Source organism: Diceros bicornis, chromosome 2 (genome assembly GCF_020826845.1).
Source record: "Diceros bicornis minor isolate mBicDic1 chromosome 2, mDicBic1.mat.cur, whole genome shotgun sequence".
NCBI classification, from domain to species: Eukaryota; Metazoa; Chordata; class Mammalia; order Perissodactyla; family Rhinocerotidae; genus Diceros; species Diceros bicornis.
Genome location: NC_080741.1, coordinates 42,137,616 through 42,161,767, shown reverse-complemented (window position 1 = coordinate 42,161,767; position 24,152 = coordinate 42,137,616). Strand labels below are relative to the sequence as shown.

The window sequence follows — 24,152 nt, the reverse complement described above, 5'->3', positions numbered from 1 at the left end:
GATTATGGAGGGAAAGGCGAATCACCTGGTGTAGCCCAGACTCAGGACAAACAGGCAATACATAGGTAGCATAGGTTAAGGCCTGACAGAGAAGGACTTGGAATATTCTAAGGCAATTTGGGGTATATTTTGCAGGCAGCAGGCAGTCAAAGGATTATTAACAAGGGAATGGGTTTTATGAAGAGATTTAGGGGAAACTTAGATTAATATTCTAAGGCAATTTGGGGTATATTTTGCAGGCAGCAGGCAGTCAAAGGATTATTAACAATGGAATGGGTTTTATGAAGAGATTTAGGGGAAACTTAGATTAACTTCCAACTTGTTAAGTTAAAGCGACTATGGGACATCCAAGTAGGTGGGGATGACTACCCTGATATGCACAGAGGTAATAAGGCGAGGTCTGAGGAATGGATAAAATAATTAAAAGACAGAGACCAGTCAATCAGTAAACATTCATTGCATGGCTTCTCTGCGTCTTAAGGCACAGAGAGAAGCTCGGATACAACAATGAACAAGACACATGGCGTCTGCCTCTTGGAGCTTATGACTGAACTGGAGAGAGATACTAAACAGCCACGACACATCTAAATGCTACAGAAGAAAAGCATAGGGTCTCTGAGCACTTAGAAAAAGCTGACCCACCATGAGGGGTGGTGGAAAGCTTTCCTGTGCAAATGATGTTTGAACCAAACTCTGAAGGGTGGAAAGGACTCACCTACATGGGGTGGAACAGAGTGTTCCAGGCAGAGAAAACAGCAGTTCAAATGTATGATGCAGCAGGGAGGAAATTGGGGTGTGCGTGGGAGGCATCAAGGGCACAAAGTGCAGGCAAAGACACCCAGGTAAGACTTGAGAATGGTTTACGGAGTCAAAAAGGAGATCAGTCTGGCTGCAGAAAACAATATGGGAGAAATAAAGTGAAGCAGAGAACAAGACCACATAAGGCAGTTCTTGACCACTAAGCCAAGGCAATGAGGCTTACCACCAGCACCAAATTGAGAGGAGGGAGGGTGGGTGTAATCAGCACGAGAAGCACATGATATAAACAGTACACAAATACACCTGGATTTCCATGTTTGGATAACAGTTCAGGAAAAAAATTTTTCAGAAAACAGTGATCCTTTAAAAAAAAAAGTCAAATTATTTACAAGTATCAAACAAGCATAGTTAAATCTTACAAAAGTAACATATATATAAAACAAAATGGAGAAATACAACTAGTGACAGAAATAATGCAAAATGATAACCATTACTACTATACTACAAACGCTCTTTACAACGTCTATTATTAAGCAGTCATTGTTTAAATCTTCCTGATGTCAAAAGTACACAGATTTAGTTAAAGTTGATTCCATTACAAGTGATACTTTTATTGGTTCCTCACGTAGATGAAATTCAGTGTGCACCACTCTGTTATTCACCTGAAAGATAAAAGCACAAACTGTTAAAAAATGTGAGTGAAAAAATGAGGTGAAAAGGAGTTCTGAAAGCTGTTAAGCATCAAATGTAAAGTATTAACATTAAATATTTTTTTTAAAGAAATAAGAATAGTTATCATACCTGGGGGAGGTGAGGAGTAATTAATACATAATTGTGGTTGAGAATGAACTCCAAAAGCCCTCTGCCTGGGCTGGAGTGCCAACTCTGCCACTTACTAGCTCTCCACCTGAATAGTGGATGTGAATCTCAGTACCAACCTGGGGTTGTTGGAAGGCTTAAATGGATTAATATCTGTGAAGCACAGAGAGCAGTAACTGGCAGAGCGAGCAACACAATAAATGTTAGCGTTGCTTGTACTGTGCTCATTCACAACCTTTTCTAAATTAGCTCTCTTTGGGTATCAAACTCCCGGATTAAGAAGAAAATTACTCTTCAATCCTGATATGATAGGCCACTGTAATCGGGCCCTTCTCCAAACTACAGTTTGTGTATAAATCTGCTGCAATTCTTGGCCACTCATTCATTCAGTGAACATTTACTATGGGCTACAAGCTGGGGAGACAAACGTGAGCTAGCGCTGGTTCTTAAAGAAGCCCTCAGATCCTCCCCTCTCCTAGGGGAGCTGGGCCAGGCCAAAGCTGACTGCAAGGGCAGGACTACAGAGCAGGCAGGAACTTGCAAGCCCACCTATTATGCAACTCACTCATATTACCAATGATAGAAAGTGTCACTCTCAGTTTTTCTCGGCATCTGGCTCAGCCAGGTCTTCTGAACAATGCTGCCAAGTCATCTAAACTCACGATCAGCCCATTGTTTTCAAGCAACTTTTCAGTATCTCTCACGTTTTCACAGCTCTAGTCAATCTTCTCAGGAAAACGTTCTGATCAAGTGTGTTAGCTTTAGAGTGAATGGAGCACATGCTCACTTGGAATTTACTTACTTTGGTGAAAAAGTCAGCAATGTGCCACTTATTTCCATGCTGTTTAAAGACTTCAATCATTGCTTCGATCATCACAGAGCCAGTGCGGGGGTGCCGTAAAGCGACATGGTCTACAAAGGAAAGACAAAAACATTCCATCCATTTTCCTCCTCTACTTGCAGCTAACTTGTTCTTTGACCCACATCTAAAACCAAGAAAATGGCTTTGAAGTGTGAATACAGAAACAGTCTTGCATTAGCAGAGTGTGTCTGGGGCCACAACAGACAAGGACACAAACAAAGGGAGCATCTGAGCCTCCCAGGGACCTCGTGTGACCAATACACATAACCTCTGAAGGGCATTCTTTTTATGTGCTTTTTTTTAAATAAAAGTTTTCAAATATTCACAAAAGTAGAAAGTAAAGCTTAACAAGCCCCAATATAATCATCCCTCAGATTCAACAGTTATCATCATTTTGCCATATTTGCTTCATTTGTGCCCTTCCTATTTTTTTGCTGAGCAAGATTCACCCTGAGCTAACATCTGTTGCTAATCTGCCTCTTTTTGTATGTGGGTGGCTGCCACAGCACGGCCACAGAGAGACGAGTGGTGTAGGTCCGTGCCCAGGAACCAAACCCAGGCCGCTGAAATGGAGCATGCCGAACTTAACTACCAGGCCACTGGGGCTGGCCCAATCCCCTTTCTATTTTTCTATTGCTGACTTTTGCTATAGCATTTTAAGCTGAATACTCCCTAAATACATCTATATGGAATTTATTTTGGGATCTCCCAAAATTTACTGAAATTATTTTTATTATTAGATTAAAAAACATGCCTGTTTAGTGTGGAAATTCAATGGGAATATCAAAATTGTACCCTCTCATAGTAATCTGTATTGGAACAGAAAAAATATGGGTCATCTTCACAACTTCAGGGTAGGCAAAGGTTTCTTAGAAAAGCAAGAAGCATAAACCATAACAGAAAAAATTGATAAATTGGACTTAAAATTAAAAACTTTTGCTTTTTGAAAGACATAATTAAGAAAATCAAAAGCAAGCCACAGATTGGGAGAAAATATTTTTAACACGTACCAAAGAAGGACTTGTATCCAGAATATACAAAGAACTCTTACAACTTAATAAGAAAACAAACAACCCAATACAAAATTGGGCAAAAGAAGATATATGAATGACCAATGGGTACATGAATAATTATCATTATTGGTCTCCCAGGAAATGCAAATTAAAATCACAAGGTGATACTATTATACGCCCATTAGATTGTCTAAAATTTTAAAAACAGATCATACCAAGTGCTAATGAGGATGTGTAGCAACTGGAACTCTCGTACACTGCTGGTGGGAATGGAAAATAACACAACCCCTTCAGAAAAAAATTTGGCAGTTTCTTTAAAAGTTAAATATGTACCTACTATATGAACAAGCTATTCCAGTTCTTAGTATTTACCCAAGGAAAACAAAAACATGCTCAAAGACTTGCACACAAACGTTCACAGCAGCTTTATTTGTAATAACCAAAAACCAGGAAGAACTCAAATGTTCAAAACGTGAATGGATAAACAAATTGTTATATCCACATAATTGAATATTACTCAGAAATAAAAGGAAATGAACTATTGATATACAAAACAGCATGGATGGATCAATCACAAAACCATTATGGTGTGTGGAAGAAAATACCATAGAACTGTGTAATTCTAGTTCTATAAAATTCCAGAAAACGTAATCTAACCCATGGTAACAGAGAGCGGATCTGTGGTAACCTAGGGATGGGACGGAGGCAGGGACGGATTAGAACATGAGAAAACTTTTTGGGGTGATGGAAATATTTGCTTACCTTGATCATGGTGCTGGTGTCATGAGTGTATACTTATATCTGTTCAAATTGTATACTTGAAATGTATACAACATACTTCAATTATACCTCAGTAAAGTTGTAAAAAAATCCACAGAACATATCTATTTAGTGTGGGAACTATATGGGAATTTCAGTATTGCCCCTCAGAGTAAATCTGAGTAGAAACACCACATCGCAAAGCTTCATAATCCATCTAGTCTAGTGTTCTTCAAACTGCAGGTTGTGGCCCAAGAATCAGTCAAGAAATCAATTTAGTAGACTGAAACCAACATTTTTTTATAATGGGATAGCGTGGGATATAACAGAAAATATTAAAGTGTCTCAAACGTAGTAAGGGCAAGTACTATTTTTAAAACTAGTATTTGTTAACATATTTATGTAAATGTATGTAACATTATAACGAACTACGTATTTTATCAATTCTAAGATTTCTTTTCACTTTAGCTTCTCTAAAATCTGGATGTGCTATATAATCTCTGCTGTGTCATAGATTAATTAGTAGCTTCTTGATGATACAAAATAATGGTATGTCTTACAATCAAGGCATTAGATTTGATGAAATACAACAGCTATTTCTTACTGTGGGTTATGGCAAATCACATTTGAAAGCCTCTGGCCTAAGGCAGTCTGCAACCTCTTTGAAGAATCAAGCGCCAATCAGCAAAGCAAAAATCAAGAGTAGCTGCCACGGATCTTATCAAATGAAAGATTATATATTTCTCCTCGCTTTGAAAATTATCAGCGATGGTAAGTCGTGGCCATGAGTTCAGTCCTTAGGACAGATTCTAAACAACTAAAAAAGTCTGATGAGTGAAATTGGAGAACTTTAGACTCTGGCTGAAAGCTAGTGTGAGTCCAGAGATTTACCAAACAAGGTCAAAAGATCACCAGGACTGGGATCCCTATACTTGCATTATAAAATCGTTAAGATAACTTTGGCCATGGAACATGAGCAACACTCACTCACAAGACTAAACACAAATAGCCAATAAACAGATGAAAGCATGTTGCTCTTTCTCTTGCACACAGGTGGCATGGCTTTGTCACAAACCAAGAATGACAAGCTCTAGGACTTGCCGGGGTCAGGTAGCTGGTATAAATGTCTATGGTGAGCGAGACGTCAGAAATCTGAGTTTTTATGTAAAATCTCCCAATTTTTAAAAGCAGATATCTCCATTTTAAAATGTTTTAAATTCATTTTTTGAATAGATAATACATTCAAATGGTTTAAAATTCAAATTGCAAAAGGAATCTAGTGAAGTCTCCCTCCCTCCTTGTCCAATGCCCAAGAAAATCAAGGGTATCAGTTTCTTGTGCATCCTTTCAGATCTGTTCTATGTATGAAGAAGCTTATACATGTTTGAGTGTGTAACCACTCTCCTCCCAACCCCAGTAGCATATTATACATGCTGTTCCATGACCTGATTTTTTTTCACCAGTTCATCTTGGAGGTTGTTCATCATCAATACATAAAGAGCTGCTTCCTCTGTTACATAGTATTCTACTCTATGCTTTACCATAATTTATTTAAGTAGTCCCATATGGATAGACATTTAGATGTTCCTAGTACTTTACTATAAAAAACAATGTCAATGAATTGAGCACATGTCAATCAGACATGTACTAAATACCTGGAAGATAAACTCCTAGACAGGAATTATGTGTGTACTTGTAATTTTGCTAGATAATGCCAAATGGTCCTCCAAAGAAGTGATACTAATTTATAGTCCCACCAGTAATTAATCTGTAAATTCTCTATCTCTTCACCAAAAGTACACATTCAAACTGTTTGATCTCAGCCAGTCTGATAGATTAAAAATGGTACTTCAATCTTGTTTAATAAACTTTCTTCTTATAAGTAAGGTTGAGCATCTTCTCCATGGTAACTGTGTTCCCTAGGAATTGTCAGTTAATAGCCTATACCCATCGTCCTATGCGTTATCGGTCTTTTGCTTATTGATTCACGTATTAGGAAAATTAGCATCTACCTGTGTGTTCCTCCTATTCTCTCCCTCCCCCATACAGAAACCACTAATCTTAATTTTGTATTTAGCATTCATCTTTTTTAAAAATGTCATAGTTTTACCACATATATATGTATCCTTAAATAATAAAATATGTGATTTTGCTTGTTCTAAATTTTTTTAAAAAAGACAAAACAAAACAAAACCCATTTCAATGTTATATTTCTAAGGCTGATCCTTTTTCTTGCATGTAGCTGTAGTTCTACTCCTTTGAGTCCACGATTTAGTCCACATCCCAAACTATTCTTGTTAAGATCCCCAATGACCTGCACATTTCTAAATCCAAAGGTTAATTCTCTGTCCACATCCTACGTGATCCATCAGCAGTGTCTGATATTGTCAGCCACATCTTCCTTCACGTGGCTTCCGGGACACCATACCCACTTGGTTCTCTCCCACATCAGCGGGCACTCCTTCTTAGTCTCCACTGCTGATTCTTCATCTCAGCATTCTATACGTGCTGGAATAAGGCCTGTGACCCTATCCAGGCCTATGGCTTTAAATGACATTACAAGCTGATAACTCCCACATTTCTCTCTCCAATGCAGACCACTCACCTGATTCCAGACTTAAATAATCAACTGCCTTCTTAGCACGTCCACTGGGATGGCTAGTCACCATTTTAAAATCTTGATTTCCCGCCTCCCTCAATTCCGCTCTTCTTGGAGTCCTCCCAATGGAGGAAAATGGCAACTTCTTTCTTCCATTTGAAAAATCAGCCTGACATAGTACTTGAAAGATATACATTGCCTAGGCTCAAAATTGCAGCTCCATAGCTGTCTGATCTGTATTCTCTCCTGAAAATTTCCCCTCTCTACTGGATCATTCCATCAGCATCTGTGCTGCAGTACCGCCCACCTTAAAAACAAACAAAAGACTCCTTTGATCCCTCATCACCATCCAGACAGTGTCCCATTTGTTAACTCCCTCTATAGAAAAACTACATCAGTCTTAGCTACATTTGTTGTTTCCAATCCCTTTCTTCAATTCCTATCTCTCGAAAATCTTTAAATATACAAAAAAGAACATAGAATAACGTAACAAACACCTGCGTATCCACCACCCAGATCTAACAAATACTAACGTTTTGCCATATTTGTTCCAGCTCTTCTTCTCTTGTGAGATATAGTTGACGCCTCATTTGAATTTCCTCCCTGATTACTTTCTGGTCCCTCCTTCCCTACCCTCTCTGCCTCTGCCAGAGACAGTCCCTATCACAAAGCTGTTGGCTGTTCTTTTTGCCCATATTTTTATACTTTTACTAGGTATATATTCAGTAATATTATTTTAAATATATATGTGTTTTAAATCTTTATATTCAAGGTACGCTATCTATATTATGTGACAACTGTCTTATCTTCATTCATTGTTACATTTAAAACTTCCCCACCACGATTCTTTTCAACTGCCGCACAGTATTCTACTTTGTGAATACACACTCCCAATGACTTTAGCTTTCCCTCCACTTCAATTCTCCCTACTGTAAACAATTTCAAAGAATCACCCATGTCAGAGTGAGCAAGTCATCCTGATTTGCCCACTTTGCTAGTTTTAACACTGAAAGTCCAGTATCCCAGGAAACCCCTCAGTCTCTAGCAAACTGGGACAGTGGGTCACTCTATCCCACATATACATGTGCCGAAGATTCTTTAGGGCAGAGATTCCCAAACTCTCCCACTTCACAGTACCTTTAGTTCTCTGGAATTTTTTCACAGTGCTCCTAGGCCAAAACAAATAACTAAGAGTCCCATTTATTAAAGTAGTTAGGTTTAAACTTAGTATTCACATCCTGATAATTTATTGGCAATTTGGGGGAAAAACACCTACACAAATTGAAAGGAAAATATTTTTATTTTCTTCTTAAATAACCACAATTACCTACTAATGGGATGTGTGCACCTGTTGGGCACTGCACAACTTCTCGGCCTAGGAATCCACCACAGTACTTGCTTTTTATCTCAGCAAACTTCCAAAACCTAGCTACCCAACGATATGATATCATCGAAAAGAATGTTGCATGATCTAACTTTTGAAACCTTAAACTACCCAAGCTAGTGGTTCACAGAATTAAGTATAGCTGTGTGACTTCACTGTGGCCCCCTGGTTTGGGGACCACAGCACTAGGGTATACACCCAGCAGTGAAACTGCTGGGTCAGAAATAAACATATTTTGAACTTTACTAGGTATCATACTTTGCTCTCCAAAGAGGTAGCACTAACTTGCTCTCATCAATGGTATATGGAAGTACCTGTTGCCCACATCCCCACACGTTATCTGGTACTGCCAGAACGTTTATGCATTGTCTGATGAGATAAAAATGGGTAAGCCTAAAAGATTCATTTTAACACATATTGCAAGTTTTCCACATTGGACACCAGATACTTCAAATATCCCTCCAGCTATAAAACTTGATTCTTGATTAAAATAAAATTTTAATGCTATTCTGGGCTGATAGGCATTAATAGAAATCTCCAAGGCACCCTTTCCCTCCAAATGAGGAAGTTGAAACCCGAGCTAAGAGCAGAAAGCAAACAGGAAAAACAGAGCTGCACTGTGTCTAAGGGAAAACGTCTGTTATCGTCACCTTTGGAAAGTAAAAGCTTCCAAGCTGTGCCTAGGAGGTAGGGAGAAGCACCTAGGATTCCTGCATCATCCCTGTGACCCTGAAGGGAGCTACCCCATCCAGGTGGCTGATACTCCTCTCTAAAGGAAGTATTCCCTATTTATGCCCCCAGGAGGACCACAGATTTGGATTCAACAAATGAACTAAGAGTTCAAACACACAAAGAAACATCACCATGAGTGACAGTCAACAGAAACAACCAAATGAGTGACCCCTAAAGACTTCAGGTGTTAGAAGTTATCAGGTACAAAATACAAAATAACTGTGCATGAAACGTTTAATGAAATAAAAGATGGAATCGCAAGAAGGAACAAGCCAAGATCCTGTCAAATAATCAGCCAGATTTGGGTGTAAAATGAATTTACCACCCATAAATCTTCCTTAAATGAATTTCCAAAGGAAATCTAAAGGAAGAAAGAAAATGACCCCAGAAAAATGGTCTAAGAGTCAGAAAGGAATAGAGAACAAAGAAAATGGTAAACACGTGGGTAAATATAAACAAACACAGACTGTATAAAATATTACAATAATGTTCTAATTTGTGGGATTTTAAAAAAGGGATAAGCGTTACCTAGAATAGTGTTTGCCACCCTGGTACATGACAACATATTTGATAAAAATGTGTTGGATTAATGTCTTAATTCAGAAGAAAATCAGGGGGAAGTGGAAGGAGTTTAAGAATACATAAATACTTTCACATAAATAAAGAACATTAAGCAAGATACAAAAAATAAAGGGTAGAAATAAATGTTAAACAAAAGCAGCACTTAAGTGTGAAAGATGGTGATGAGAAAGTGTTCTAAGTTTCCTTGTGTCATCAGGGAGTAAGAATGAGCTTTCCTACTAACTTTAGACTAAGTACACGTGTAAAATTTGACGGGTAACCATGAGAAGAAAAGATATGGAATGTACACCTTCAAAGTGAGCAGGGGGAGAAAATGCAAGAATGACAATCTAAACTCATAATCAGTGAAAAACAAGAGTAATAAAGGAGGAAAAAAAAGCAAAGAATGGGGCCAGCCTGCTGGTGTAGTGGTTAAATTCACGTGCTCCACTTCAGCAGCCTGGGGTTAGCAGGTTTGGATCCTGGGTGCGGATCTATGCACTGCTTATCAAGCCATGCTGTGGCAGGTGTCCCACATATAAAATAGAGGAAGATGGGCATAGATGTTAGCTCAGGGCCAATCTTCCTCAGCAAAAAGAGGAAGTTTGGCAACAGATGTTAGCCCAGGGCTCATCTTCCTCAGCAAAAAGAGGAGGATTGGCAACAGATATTAGCTCAGGGCTAATCTTCCTCACCAATTAAAAAAAAAAAAAAAAAAGCAAAGAAAAATAGGACAAATAATACAAAGTAAAATGGTAACAGTGCAACTATATCAACAGTCACAAATAAAGATAAGTTGTCCTAACTCACCAGTCAGAAAGGTTAATAGAAAAAAGTCTAAAGAATATATACCAGACAAATATAGACCAAAAGAATACTAGGGTATCTATATTAATATCAGACAAAACAAACTAATACAAAAAAACCACTATTTGGGATAACAGGTTCACCAAAAAATGATTAAAATACTTATTTCACCACAAACTGTAACAATTCTAAAATCATATGCCTCTACTACAGTTGCCTCAAAATATATAAAGAAAACAAAAATAAACAATAGAACTACAGAAGAAACTGACAAACCGACCATCATAATGGGACATAGTAACACATTATCTCAATTATTGGCAGGTCAAGCAGACAAATTTAGTACAGACATAAAACATTTGAACAACACAGTTAAGCTAAATTAACAGAAATATATAGAACCCTGCACTCAAGAAGTGGAGAGCATATATTCTTAAGCATATACATAATATTTATGACAGTCCGAGAGCCATTAAAAAATTTACTATAGACCAAGACATAAACCAAGTTTCAACTGATTTCAAATTGGTATCATAGTCAATATTCTTTCTCAGTTCATGGCACGAATAAACTAGATATCAATAACAAATGGATAAATTTTAAAATCCCAACACCAGAAATTTAGAGATGTATTTGTAAATAAGTAATGCGTAAAACAATAATGGAAATTCAAGAATTCTTAGAACTGAAGGATAAAAACGTTACACGTTAAAATGTGAGGGTTACAGTGAAAGCAGTACTTAGAGGGGAAAGATAGCTTTAAAAATGCTTATTTTTTAAAAAGGTAGAAAATAATAAGCCAAGTACCTAACTGAAATAGTTGGGAAAAGAAGAGTAGAATAAACCCTCCAAAATGGAGAAAAATTGAAATAAGAGCCAAAATTAATGAAATCAAAACCAAACATATACTAGAGAGGACTAACAAAACTAAAAATGGGTTTTTAATAAAAAAATACACCACGGGCAAGATTGATCAAGAATAAAAGAAGGAAGCCACAAACACTAGAGATAAAGAAGAGAACATAACCATAGAGATTTCACATGATTAAAGATACAATGAACTCTATGCCAAGAAATTTGAAAATAAATTCTTATTTTTCTCCCATGGAGAAGCCAGTTTTCCCAGCACTATTTATTGAATGGCCCATTCTTTCACCATTGATTAGTAATGGCTCCTCTGTCACATATCTAGTTTCCCTATATATTTGGTTCTACCTCTAGGTTCTCTGTTTGACCCCAATGGCCTATTTGTCTATACATAGGCGGACACACAGAGTTTTTGTTATTGCTTTACACTAAGCATTCATATCTGACAAAACAAATTCTCTCAAATACTGCGTAGCTCACTCTCTCATGTCTTTCAAGTCTCTACACAATGATCAACTTCTCAGTGGGGACATCTCTATACATCTCTTTTTAGAAACTACAATCTCCACGCCTACCCCTCAAAACTCCATATCCCCTGTTTCAGCATTATTTTTCTCTATAGCACTTAGCACCATCTAACATATTTTATGTTATTTTTGGTAAACTTTTCATTGAAGTTGGTAACCATCATAGGGAAAACTGTGCAAAGCATAAGGGTATATAATAGCTCAGTAAATTTTCATAAAATGAACACACTCACATAACTGGCACCCTCATCAATAATCAAGATGGTACCAGCACTCCATCTTGCCCACTCTGGTCATGACCACTCCAAACACTCTGCACCCCCAAGGGTAAGCAGTATCCTGACTTTCGAACTTTATACAAATGGAATCATAAACACAGTATCTGTTTTCTCTCTGTGTTTATTGTCTTTCTCCCCAACTAGAATATAAGCTCTGCTGAGGCAGAGATTTTTAGTTCTTTTGTTCAATACTGAATCTCTAGCCCTCAAACATAAAGAGACCAGCACATAGTCAAAAAATTCATTCATTCAACAAAATTGGAGCACAAGGTTCCTTGTCTTGATCCTTAACTGTTTCAGAATAATTTTATTATTAGTTTGTCAAATTCTATGAAAAAACGCTTTGGAATTCAATTTATAGATTAATTTGGAAAAAAACTGTCATTTCTATGGTATTGAAATTTCTATCCATGAGCATGGTATTTCTCATCATTTATTCAGGTCTTCCTTTATGTCTTTTAGGAATGTTTTGTAATTTTCTCTAATAAAATTCTTGCTCATCTTTTGTTAGTCATTTCTAGACATCACTCACTAAAGCAAGAAAAATAATATGGTATCTTTTTCTTTTCTATTATGTTTTCTAAGTGATTACTGCTCCTGTTTTCAACACTACTAATTTCTGGAATACTATTCCTTATACCTTTTTCTTATCTTAATGCATTAGCTAGGACCACCCACGCCATGTTAAATAGTAGGGGTGATATGGGTATGCTTGTCTTACACTTAATTTTTAAAAATTTTTACAGTTTTATTAAAGTATAATTTATAATTGATAATCATCTGTACATATTTTAAGTTTAAAATTTAATAAGTTTTCACATATGTATACTTCCATGAAACCATCACCACAATTAAGATAACAAACATACCAATCAATCCCCTGCATTGTCCTCGTGCCTCTTTGTAATCCTTCCCTCCCACCTCATCCCCATCTCCAAGCGCTATTGATTTGCCTTCTGTTGCTGTAGATTAGTTTGCATTTTCTAGAATTTTATATACATGGAATCACACAGTATGTATCTTGTTTTGCCTGTTTTTTTTCCAGTCAGCATAGTTATTTTGAGCTTCCTCTATGTTGTAGCATGTATCAGGAGCTCATTTCTTTATTGCTGAGTCGTATTCCATGTATGATATACCACGATTTGTTTATTCATTCACCTGTTGATGGTCACTTGGGTTGTTTCCTGTCTTTGACTATTTCAGATAAAGCTGCTATGAACATCCATGTGCAAGTCTCTACGAGGCCACATGCTTTCACCTCTCTTGGGTAAATAACCAAGGAGTGGAATCTTATATCTAACTTCAATGGGGACATTTTTAATGTCTCACCATTAAGTATGTTTCATTTTACATTACTGTCCTTATTTTCCTTTGCTTCCATTTCTTCACTCATATTTCATCTTGAATTACATATACATATATTTGTAAACTACTTTAATCCTTTTCAAGGAAAGTCAAGATAAAAACAGCTAAATAAATGTCCTTGACCACTTACTTCTATCTTCTCTACATTTTTCTGTTTCCCTTCATGAGTGAATCAAGTCTACCCTTTCAGTATGCAAGATTTTTATTATTAGAAATAGTATTAGTAATAATAATGATAATAATGTTATTAGCATATTAGTAATAACAGTAGCTAACTTTTTTTGTATTTATTATGCCAGTTATTATGATAAGCACAACATCTGCATTACATAGTTTAACTTACATGACATAAGTAAATTTTATCATTCTTGTTTTACATGAAGAAACTGACATATCTAGAGGTTAAGAAATATTGAAGGTCACAAAGACAGCAAGTGGCAGAGCTAGCTTTTGGTCCAACATCTTTTTTGTATGACAGCCAATGATCTTAGTTACTATGTGATACTTTGCTAAGAGGTTAGCGCCTTCCTAGAAGACATGAATAGTAAGATGCCAACCTGCCATCTCTGAAAGTGAAACTTTTTTTTTTTCTTTTTTAGGAAGATTGGCCCTGTGCTAACATCTGTTGCCAATCTTCCTCTTTTTCTTTTTTCTCCCCAAAGCCCCAGAACACAGTTGTGTGTCATAGTTGTAGAGTTGTAACTCTTCTATGTGGGACGCCGCCTCAGCATGGCTTTGATAACCAGTGAGTACGTCTGCGCCCAGGATCCGAACCAGTGAACCCTGGGCCACCAAAGTGGAACAGGCGAACTTAACCGCTATGCCACCAGGCCGGCCCCGAAAGTGAAACATTTTTTGAAGGCCGATGGGTGGATTAATAAACATTTCTCCTTATATATGTCAATTTGTAAAGCACAGATAATTTTTTTAAAAGATTTAAAAAGTCATTAGGAATAACCTGAACCCTCTGGAAGAATGTGTATCTCACTGTCATCTACCCTCACTGTCTTACCTGCCTGGGTGGGATAGATGATGAAATAATCACTGAATGTAGGCAGCCTCCTCTTCTCTGATAGGTCATCAAAGTCCATGGGTTCATCATCCGTTTCGACACCATTATCTCTTCTCTCTGTTTTTTGAGGAATAAAAATACAAATTACAACAATATGCCACCGACACCAGTAACCCTTAATAAAAGTCACAACAAGCTTGTATCTTCACAAGAGAGAAAAATATCCACAAAAGCTATATAAGTCAGATGTTAGTCCCATAGCAACCTGAAATCACATGGATGGTGGACCATCCCTTGGATATTGCATATCTCTCTCACAGAACTTGAGGCTCCCTGACCTACCTCATGAAGTTAGCAACTTGGACCTTTCCTTAGCCTAAATTAACTATTCTATCCCAGGTTAAGATTTCCTTCCACCCCTTCCTCCCAGCTCAAAGTCCCTAGTATACTACACGACTAAAGTTACATCAGCTAAGGGTCCTCTAATTTAAAATAAATAAATAATTTTTTTAACTTGCTTTTCTTCCCTCAATCATCAATATGAGAATTTCTTAGAAACAGGACTATTATAAAGAAGTTTCCACTTACCTCCTCTGCAGGCCTGGATTATAAAGATTTTCGGTTTCTCTTGAAGTGCTGGACAATTTTTATTGTTAAACATTTCAAAAATGTCTTCCAGGCTGACTCTTTCATCATCTTTCATTTTAATAAAGCCTTTTTCTCCATGGGACATGAGAGTAACAAGACAACAGCCAATTTCATCTTTAATTTCATTCAGTCCATCACGAAATGATGTTATTTTTCCAAGTAACTCCTGTAAAATAGGATAACATATGAAAAAGAACTGGAGGTAGGAAAAATCAGAAATGCTAGAGACTGCCCCTTTACAAGGTGATCTGATGAGATGATAAGTATGGAAATACGTATATCTCTAACAGGGGAAGTATAAGGTAAATATTAGTTCCTTACTTTCACTTTCCTTTTCGTTGCTCTCAGAATTCGTAGGATTTCTTCCTGTGCCACTGGTTCTTGTTTGACAAAATTATGAGATTTCTGATTCTCTACCACAAAATACAACAGAATTATAGCTCCCCAAATGGTTAATGTATTTAAATTTTATATTAACTTATTTTATATATAAAAATCATTTTATAAGTAAGCTAGAAATGGAAGGGAATGGAGGAGTCTACCCAATAATATACACCTGCCAGAATCTATGAGGAGATGTCATCAGAATCAAGCCCACTAAAAAGAGAAGCAAGGCAGGACCGGCTGCTTTCTCTGTTCCTATACAAGTTGTAACAAAGATCCTAACCGTGTCAATAAAGTAAAAATTAAATGAAGTTCAAATACTGGAAACAAAGAGCCAAAACTCATTATTTACAGATAACACAACTATCTAGAAATATAAAATAATCAATTAAAAACTATTAGAACTACAGATCAGCAACTCGACCAGATACAAAGATCTATAGCTCCCCAATTACCCAGCAATAATCATTTAAACCACATAATGGAAAAAGAAATGTCATACATGGTTACACCAAAACTAAAACAATACCTAGGAATAAACCTGAGAAGAAATGCACATTACCTAAATGAAGAAAATGATAAAAAAAACTTTAGTGAAGAACATAAACAAACCATGACATGCCAATGCTTCTGATAGAGATGACTCAATACTATTAATTTGCCATTTCATTCCCAATTAATCTCAATTCAATGGCATGTCAATCAAAATGTCAAAAGATTTCTGTGGAGCTTAACTAGAATATTCTCAGGGTCATAGAGAACAAATAATGCTCAAGAATAACCAAGAACATTCAGAAGCAAAAAACAAAAACCAAAACAAACCCAATGAGAGGGGATAGGTCCTATTAGACATCAAAATGTACTACAAAATCATGGTGAATAAAACAGTGATATACCAGCAAAAGTACAAGCAAATATATGAACAGTATATTTGAGAATCCAGAAATTGATCCAAGTATATATAGGAATTTAGAGTTCATGATAAAGGTGGAATTTCAAATATGTGGAGTAAGGATGTATCATTCAATAAATGTTGAGAAGACTGACCATCCATTTGGAAAGAAAGTTAGACCTCCTACCCCACACAGTTCCAAAAATAAAATTCCAGAGAGTAAAAAGTAAACCTTAGACTATAAAAAATTACAGAAAAATAATTTAAAAATTTTAAAATTGGGAAGGCATGGGGTCTAATCAAGACATAAACCAAGAAGCCGATAAACAAAGATTGACAAGTTTACTCACAAAAATTAAAAGACTTCCATATGACTTAAGACAACAAAAAGTCAAAAAGCAAGTAACAGGGTAAGAGAAAAATATCTGTGCTATATTTGTAAATGAATAATGTCCAGGAAAATAACTATAGAATAAGAACAAGAAAAAGAAAATCCAGTAGGAAAAAGGGCAAAGGATACAAACAGGTAATTTATACAGAAGGAAAAAAATGCCAAAGGATGTTCAACCAAACTAATACAGTTGTGCATCGCTTAATGATGGGGATACAGTCTGAGAAATGCATCATTAGGTGATTTAATCATTGTGCGAACATCATAGAGTGTACTTAGACAAACCTAGATGGTATAGCCTACTACACACCTAGGCTATATGGTACTAATGTTATGGGACCACCGTTATATATGCAGTCTGTTGACTGACACGTCGTTTTGCAGAGCATGACTACAATCTGCAAAATGAAACTTAAAACAGCAAAATAGTTTTGCCAGTAAGATTACTAAATATATACAAATAAATGTGGACAGGATGTAAGAGAAAGAGCCTACTTCCTGACCCTTAGGGGAATAAATCAAAAGAACATTGGCAATATCTTCCATCTGAATGGAAAGGACTGGATTAAAAATCACGTATTGTGGAAGAGATTCTGGTACAATCCTTGGGAAGAACGAAGGAGTCTATTTTTAGCTTTGAAATAATAAAATCTAACTTTACTGAGCACTTACTATAAGCCAGCTAACATTCTGAGATCTTTTATACATAGCAGCTCACTTCATCCTCACAACAGCCTTACAAGATAAGTTACTATCATCACTCCCATTTTAGAGATAAGAAAGTAGTCAATTTAAGGCAGGGTTTCTAAAACTATTGCACTATTGACATTTGGGGCGAGATAATTCCTTGCTGTAGGGGCTGTCTTGGGCATTGTAGGAGCATCCCTGGCTTCTACGCACTAGATGCCAGCAGCACCCTCTAGTTGTGACAACCAAAAATGTCTCCAGACACTGCCAAATGTCCTCTGGGGGACAAAATTACCCTAGGTTGAGAACCAGATTTAAGGTAACAACTAGTAAAAGACAGGATTCCAACTCTGGCAGTCCATGCTGCACTCATAGCCCTTCTGCTATGCTGTTCCTTGATATTCATTAGCAATGACTCCAGACATCTATGAAGGGCCTTCCTATGTTATTGTCCCCATATAAGGGCAGGTGTAGGCCATGACTCAACTAGGGTCAAAGAGGTCAAACTGGAGTTCCCACCCAACCAGCACCACCACTCTTCCACCTTATTTTTTTCTGTGTCATCTAGTTAAGTCACAATGCAATTCTACCAGGGCTCTCAGACCCCCTTCACCCCTCCCACAGTTCCAAGTGAGTCCCACAAGGACTCAAAGTCCCTGGGCTCTGATGCTGCTGGAATTCCTCTGGCCTGACCTCTCAAAGCTGTTTCCTTGGTCTTCCCTGCTCCCAAATGCTCTGGACCTTGCCCACCGTGGACTCACGGCTTGTCCTCGGGCCTCCTTGCCTGTCTTGCTTAGGACACCATCTTGGGTTCTCTTCCCTCTTCAACTGCAGCCCTAGCCAGGAATGGAGCCCCAGAGGTCCCTGCTTGACTGGAAGGGGAGCTGGGGTATCACACACTGAAGATCACAAAAGCATCAAGAATTTCATCAGGACATACATGTCATTGCTCAGCAGGTCCTGGTTCTCACCAGGTACTAAAACCCAATTTGAAAAAAAAGAAAAAGGAAAGTTACGAAATCCAAGTTATAATTTTTCATTTCTGATTTTAATTTGTTACCATTTTGTCAGGATCGATGCAGGATGTATGTTCGAACTGGCACTGACCAAGCCATTCCTTCATCAGCACGATGTCCCGGTGAGCCCCGGGCCTGTTCCTCTTCACACACATGAGGAAAGCCTTCCGTCTGCCACTCAGGTCATAACGGTCCTGTTTGCCAGGAAAGCCGAGAAACAATATTCAAACCAAACCAAGCTCAGAAATCCAAATATGCCATATATATGAAACAACGAGTTTTTTCTGGTATTAATGGTGAGGTTTTCCAGTTCAAATCAGGGGAACAACACTGACTGCCTCTCTTATCAGTTCTGGAAGGGGAGTAGGGGGAAACCATGACTTGATTTATAATTCTTTCAAACACCTTTCTCAGACTAGGACTAATAGGCCAATCTCATTTTTAAATTCCTATATATAGCCATAACTACTGGTTTAAGGAAATACAGCAAATAGAGGAAAATGGTGAATGACAACATGGGCTGCAGTCAGCAAATCCAGAGACTATGAGACATGCTACAGGACACATAACCTGGTTTCTTCAACAAATAAACAAGAAAAAGGTTAAAGAAGGGAGAAGTATCATAAATTCAGAGTCTTAAGAGACAAACTAATCAAATGTCATTGTGTAGACCTGGTTTGAATCAGAATCCTGATTCAAACAAACCAACTGTAAAAGACATAGGAACCAGCCAAGAAAATCTGAATACTAACTGCATCTTTGCCAAGATTAAGGAACTTGTTTTTAGGTAAAATAATGGTATTGTGGTTATGTTTTGAAAAAAGTCTTTCTCAGAGATACATATCAAAATATTTGTAGATAAAAGTGATCTGATATCTGGATTTGCTTTAAAATAACTGGGAGGGGGGAGCAGATGAAACAAGATTGGTCATATGTTGCTAATTGTTGAAGCAGGGTGATAACAGTTGGGCTGGAGTTTGGGAGATTCATTTTTCTATTCTACTTTAGTATTTGTTTAAAATTTCCATAATTAAAACTTAAAAAAAAAAAATCTTGCAGCCAGCAATTTATGTAGTTGCCCAAGGCCATACAATCGTCATTTAACCCCCAGTGCCTCACCCTCTTTGACTTGTAAATTGGAGATAAAAAAAAGGCCTACCTCATTTGATTAATGTATGCACCATGGTTTTAACTGGCTAATGTTTATCTTTTAGTATTATAACGATCTGAACACTTGAGACAACCACAGAGATAGCGCCCTTTAACCAAACAGGACCAGGACAAAAAAAGGTTCAAACAGTGGCTAAATATTATCTTTACTAACCAGTGTGTAGTGTTGGAGTAAGAGAGAAAATATTTACCATTTCACCTTCCACACAGTCATAGCTTCTCTTTAGAATCTTGCTTGGAATCACTGGATGAATTTTCATGAAAAGAGAATAAAAGAGAAAAAGAGCATTACTTTTTTTTCTCATTTTTTTCTTTCTAATCAATATCTGCTGTTGTGCCTGTTAACAGGAAGTCCTCCCAAGGAATTCAGTTGCCTCTTAGGTTTTTGGGTCAGCAGGTTCAATCTCACTTTAGAACAGGTTCCTTGGATTATGAACACCCTCTCTCAAACTCATGAAGTGGGAAACTTCAAACAGAATTCCCTTAGATGCCAGTCAGGTTCAAGGGCAGAAAGACCCAGGCCAGGGATAAAAAGGACAAGGAGTAACTAACATCACTGCATATGCATTTCCTGAAGAGGAGACCATGGCACCAATAAAGGGAAAGATGAAGTAAAGGACTATACTTCTTCTATTTAACATAATCTCTTAGCATTCAATTCAAATATTTATTGGGTACCTACAGTGTGCAGTCATGATATTGTGTAGTTTGGATGATTCTGGAAAAAAAACCACTTTGCCAACAGCAAGAGACTCACAGTCTAAAGGGGTGATAATAAAAGAGTGATACATAAACAAGGAAGTCCTGAGGGACAAGGAGAGAAGTGCTGCGCAGGTGCAGTAAAGGGAGAATCAAGGGCTCCATGGGGCCGGATTCTGCCTACAGGCCAGGTTTTGTGGGCGATTACAGTTGTCATCCATTACAAATCTAAGAAAAATCAGCAACATACCTCAAAACTCAACCAGATCATAAGCATGCTGAGGACAGAGACCAGCGACGGTACATTTAGTGTCTACCTCAATGCCCCGCATACAAGGGCTGCTTCCTCTCTCTCTCTCTCTCTCTCTCTCTCACACTCTCTCACACACACTCACACACACATTCATACACACACATTTATTAAATTTAGCGGGGAAAGCCCTAACCTTCCTCAACCTGTTCCATACTGCATTTCTTGATCGTAAGCCACATCTTCCCAGATTTATGGCAAATGGTCTAACGGCGTACAAGAAGAGGGGCCCCACCCCCACTGCCAATCAACACACCCACTGGAGATGTAGCAGTGGGGATTCCAACACTGGGTTTCTCACTGCATCGTCTAAAAACTTCCCACATCATAATCACTTGGAGGTACTTGTTAAAAATGCATCTCAGGCCTGCTGAGTCAATCTGATTGCTGAGCCCACCCCAAAAGGAACTGGTAGATCCGGGGGGCTACTCATCGACTGGTCACTCGGATTCCGTGCCTGGGAAGGCGACTCTCCTGCCCGCTTACCCCCGGGCTCCCCCCTCCCGCCGCGCGTTCACTTGGTCCCTCGACGCCCGCACCCTCCTTCCTCTGCTCCTCCTCCCCCAGCCAAGCCCGGTTCCCCGCCGCTAATCTGGGCGCCGGGCCGCCCCTCAGGACGTGCCTGGGAATCCCCGGGGCGGAAGGGCCAAACCGCGCTCTCACCCAAGCCCCCTCCCCCAAGTTGTCCCCCACAATGTCCGGGAATGCCCGGGCACGGAGCAGTCGCGCGCTCACACATGCCCCCTCCCCCTAGTTGTCCCCGCCAATGTCCGGGAATGCCCGGGCACGGGGCAGTCCCCGCGCTCACCCGGGCCGTCGTCCTCAGCGGCCGCAGCGGCGGCGTTCTGCCAGCTGGCCAGCAGGTCGGCGCGGCGTAGCTGCTCCAGCACCTTGGCGAGGACGCGCGGCGCGGCCCTCAGGTAGTAGTGCTTGGCGAGGAGGCGAGCCAGCCCCGACGCGCTGCCGCCCTCCAGCTCCAGCTGCAGCGGGCTCACGCGCGGCTCCTCGTCCACTGTCTTGAGGATGACGCGGAAGCTGCGCAGCTCTTGCGGGGACAGCACGTCCAGAGTCTCCTGCAAGCGGCTCTGCAACTCCTCCATGGCTGGCGTCATCTTCGCAGGCACCTGGAGGCCGTCGGACCCCGAGCGCCGGCCGCCCCCCATGCTTCCCTCCATTGTCACCTAGCGATGCTGAAGCGCCCGAGCCTGACGGACCAACCCAAGGAGGTCTCAACCCTGCGCGCCGCACACGCCTCCCGCTTCTCCTCTTTGTTTTGAAAACCGGAGGCGTTTCCGCTTGTCTGCTGGCAGGCAGGCTGCTGCGCCTGGCTGCTCCCGCCTTTCGTCCCCTCGGGCCCCGCCCCCGACCCGAGCCACGCCCCGCATCCGAGCCCCCGCGTTCCCGCTACCGCTCCCGCTCCCGCCCCCGACCCCGACCCCGCCGCATCCCAGAGGCTCTGCTCTCCCTGCCATAGAAACCCGCTCCAGTTTAACCCCTGGAGCCCGGGTCGGGAGAGCTGAGTGGTGAATCTGGCCCTGCAGGGCTCCTCCGTGGTGCTCAGCCTTGCCTGCGCGTTAGCATCACCTGGGGAACTTTTAAAACTCTTGGTGCCCAGGCCACAATCTAAGCTGATTACAGCAGAATCTCTGGGTGGCAGACCCAGGCATCAGTTAAGCTCTCCAGATGATTCCAATGTGCAGGCAAGTTTGAGAACCACTGATCTTAGACTCCAGAGTGTTTATCAGCTACCCAAGCCAGCGGTTCCCAAGGAGCGGGAAGAACTTGGAAGCTGAAATAAGACCTAGAGGTTGTTGCATTGAGCCAGCTTTTTCTGTAGAGGGCATACTGACAAAAGCTGAGATTTGAGAATTTGATGTCAGCAAGAAGTTAGAAATGCACACTGCTCAGCCTGGGGGGCGTGGAAGGGGCGTTGCCTTGGTGAGCAAATCTCAGCTTTGCGACCCCCCCCCCCCCGTTATTATTGCTAGATTCCCTGACTTGATTGAGCCCTCAGGAACTGACTCGAATCGTGGTTTGTCTCAGACTCACCCTTTCGAACAGCTGATGAAAGAATCTCAGGACCTCCTTTGAATCCTGAGTCAAATAAACCAACTGTAAAAAATCATTTTTGAGACAATCAGGGAAATGTGACTATGGGCTGGGTATTGGATGATATGCAAAAAATTTTACTTTTTCCCCATAGGAAAACAACATTGTAGTTATGTTAGAGAAATGTCCATCATTTTTAGAGATGCATATTAAGTGAGGAAGGGTGAAATGGTGTGAGGTCTGGGATCTGCTTTTAAAAGCTTCATAAAGGAAAGAAAAAAGTGGGGGGAGAAGAAAGACAAGCAAGAGGGACAAAATCCTGATAATTGTTCCACCTGGGTGATGTGACTGAAGGGCCAATGTACCATGTGCTCTACTCTCCTGACTGTTTGAAAAATTTCATGACATATTTTTGTAAATTGAGTATAACGGCAGTTTCAAAGCTTTGCTTCTGTCCTCTTTTGGCTCATGCTTTACTAAGCCTTATCTCTAGTCCCCAGATGACTATTTCCTCCCACAAAGCCCCGCCACTAAGTAATTTGCCTTGTCTGAGACAGCTAAAATGAATCAATCAAAAAAAAAAAAAGGGCACTGGGTAATGTTCCCAAAGCCAGCTGAAGCTCACTAGCCCCTTCCTTCTGAACTGTAACACTCATACACTGGGAGACGGCAGGAGAGGAAGAAAAAATTCTTGGGACTTGGCAAATGCAGACTCCAGGGCCACTTGCCTCTGGAGTCAGAGTTCACAAAGGCAAATTTCAGTTTTACCCCATGTTTAGAGAAAATTAGACTATTTCTCCAAATCTTATGATTATTTACCCCAAAAAGAACAAATGAGGGGCACAGAAGGGGACTGTAGTGGCCAAAATTCACCAACCAAGTATAAGGTGAGCAAATCTGTGTTGGGTGAAGCCTACACCTCTGGGCCTCATCTCTGTCCCCCCACCCCCAAGCCCTCCCCCTGGGCCATCACTGGCATTAGTCTCCCACTGCCCAAGATGAGGGTCAAAGGAGACTGAAGAGGCCCTGAGAAAGGACCTGAATACCCTGCCTCAGAGTCTAATTCTTAGGACACAGCTACTTCATCCATTGTCTGTGTAACCTGCCTTCCCTCACTCCTGGGCCAGCACACCATTTCCAGTGCTCAGTGCTCCCCTGCTTTCCCCAGCACAAGGCCTCACACATATGTCACCAAGCACTGGTAGCTTGGGTGCCACTATGAGATTAGGATCCTTTGTTCTCTCCCATACTCCTCCCCATATTATTTTGAATAGGGCATTTTAACCTAAAACCTAAAGTATAAACTTAATTTAAACTTACAAATCATTAAACTTAATGTGTGTCATAGGTTAACTTGTGTCCCCCACAAAGATATGTTGGAATCCTAACCCCCAGTTCCTATGAATGTGACCTCATTTGGAAATAGGGGTCTTTACAAATGTAATCAAGTTAAGATGAGGTCATTCTGGAGTAGGATGGGCCCTAATCCAACGACTAGCGTCTTTAAAAGAAGACAGAAATTTGGACACAGAGAGACAGACACATGGGGGAGAGGCACTGTG

General features: G+C 39.7%; 1 protein-coding gene across 2 annotated transcripts; it reads right to left on the bottom strand.

Annotated features, from left to right (window-relative positions):
• Positions 1–211: 211 nt before the first annotated feature.
• On the bottom strand, positions 212–21,817 carry LOC131414386 (caspase-14-like). Of its 2 annotated transcripts, XM_058555492.1 has the most exons (8): positions 21,350–21,817; positions 19,724–19,776; positions 18,407–18,556; positions 15,314–15,403; positions 14,933–15,158; positions 14,345–14,461; positions 2,381–2,490; positions 212–1,421 (listed from the first exon to the last, which is right to left on the bottom strand). In XM_058555492.1, the coding sequence occupies exons 1-8, from the start codon at positions 21,714–21,716 to the stop codon at positions 1,320–1,322; spliced, it is 1,215 nt and encodes a 404-aa protein (XP_058411475.1). In that variant the 5' UTR covers positions 21,717–21,817; the 3' UTR covers positions 212–1,319. The 2 variants fall into 2 exon arrangements, with proteins under 2 accessions (XP_058411475.1, XP_058411476.1); XM_058555493.1 differs by lacking the exon at positions 15,314–15,403.
• Between the last annotated feature and the right edge of the window lie 2,335 nt (positions 21,818–24,152).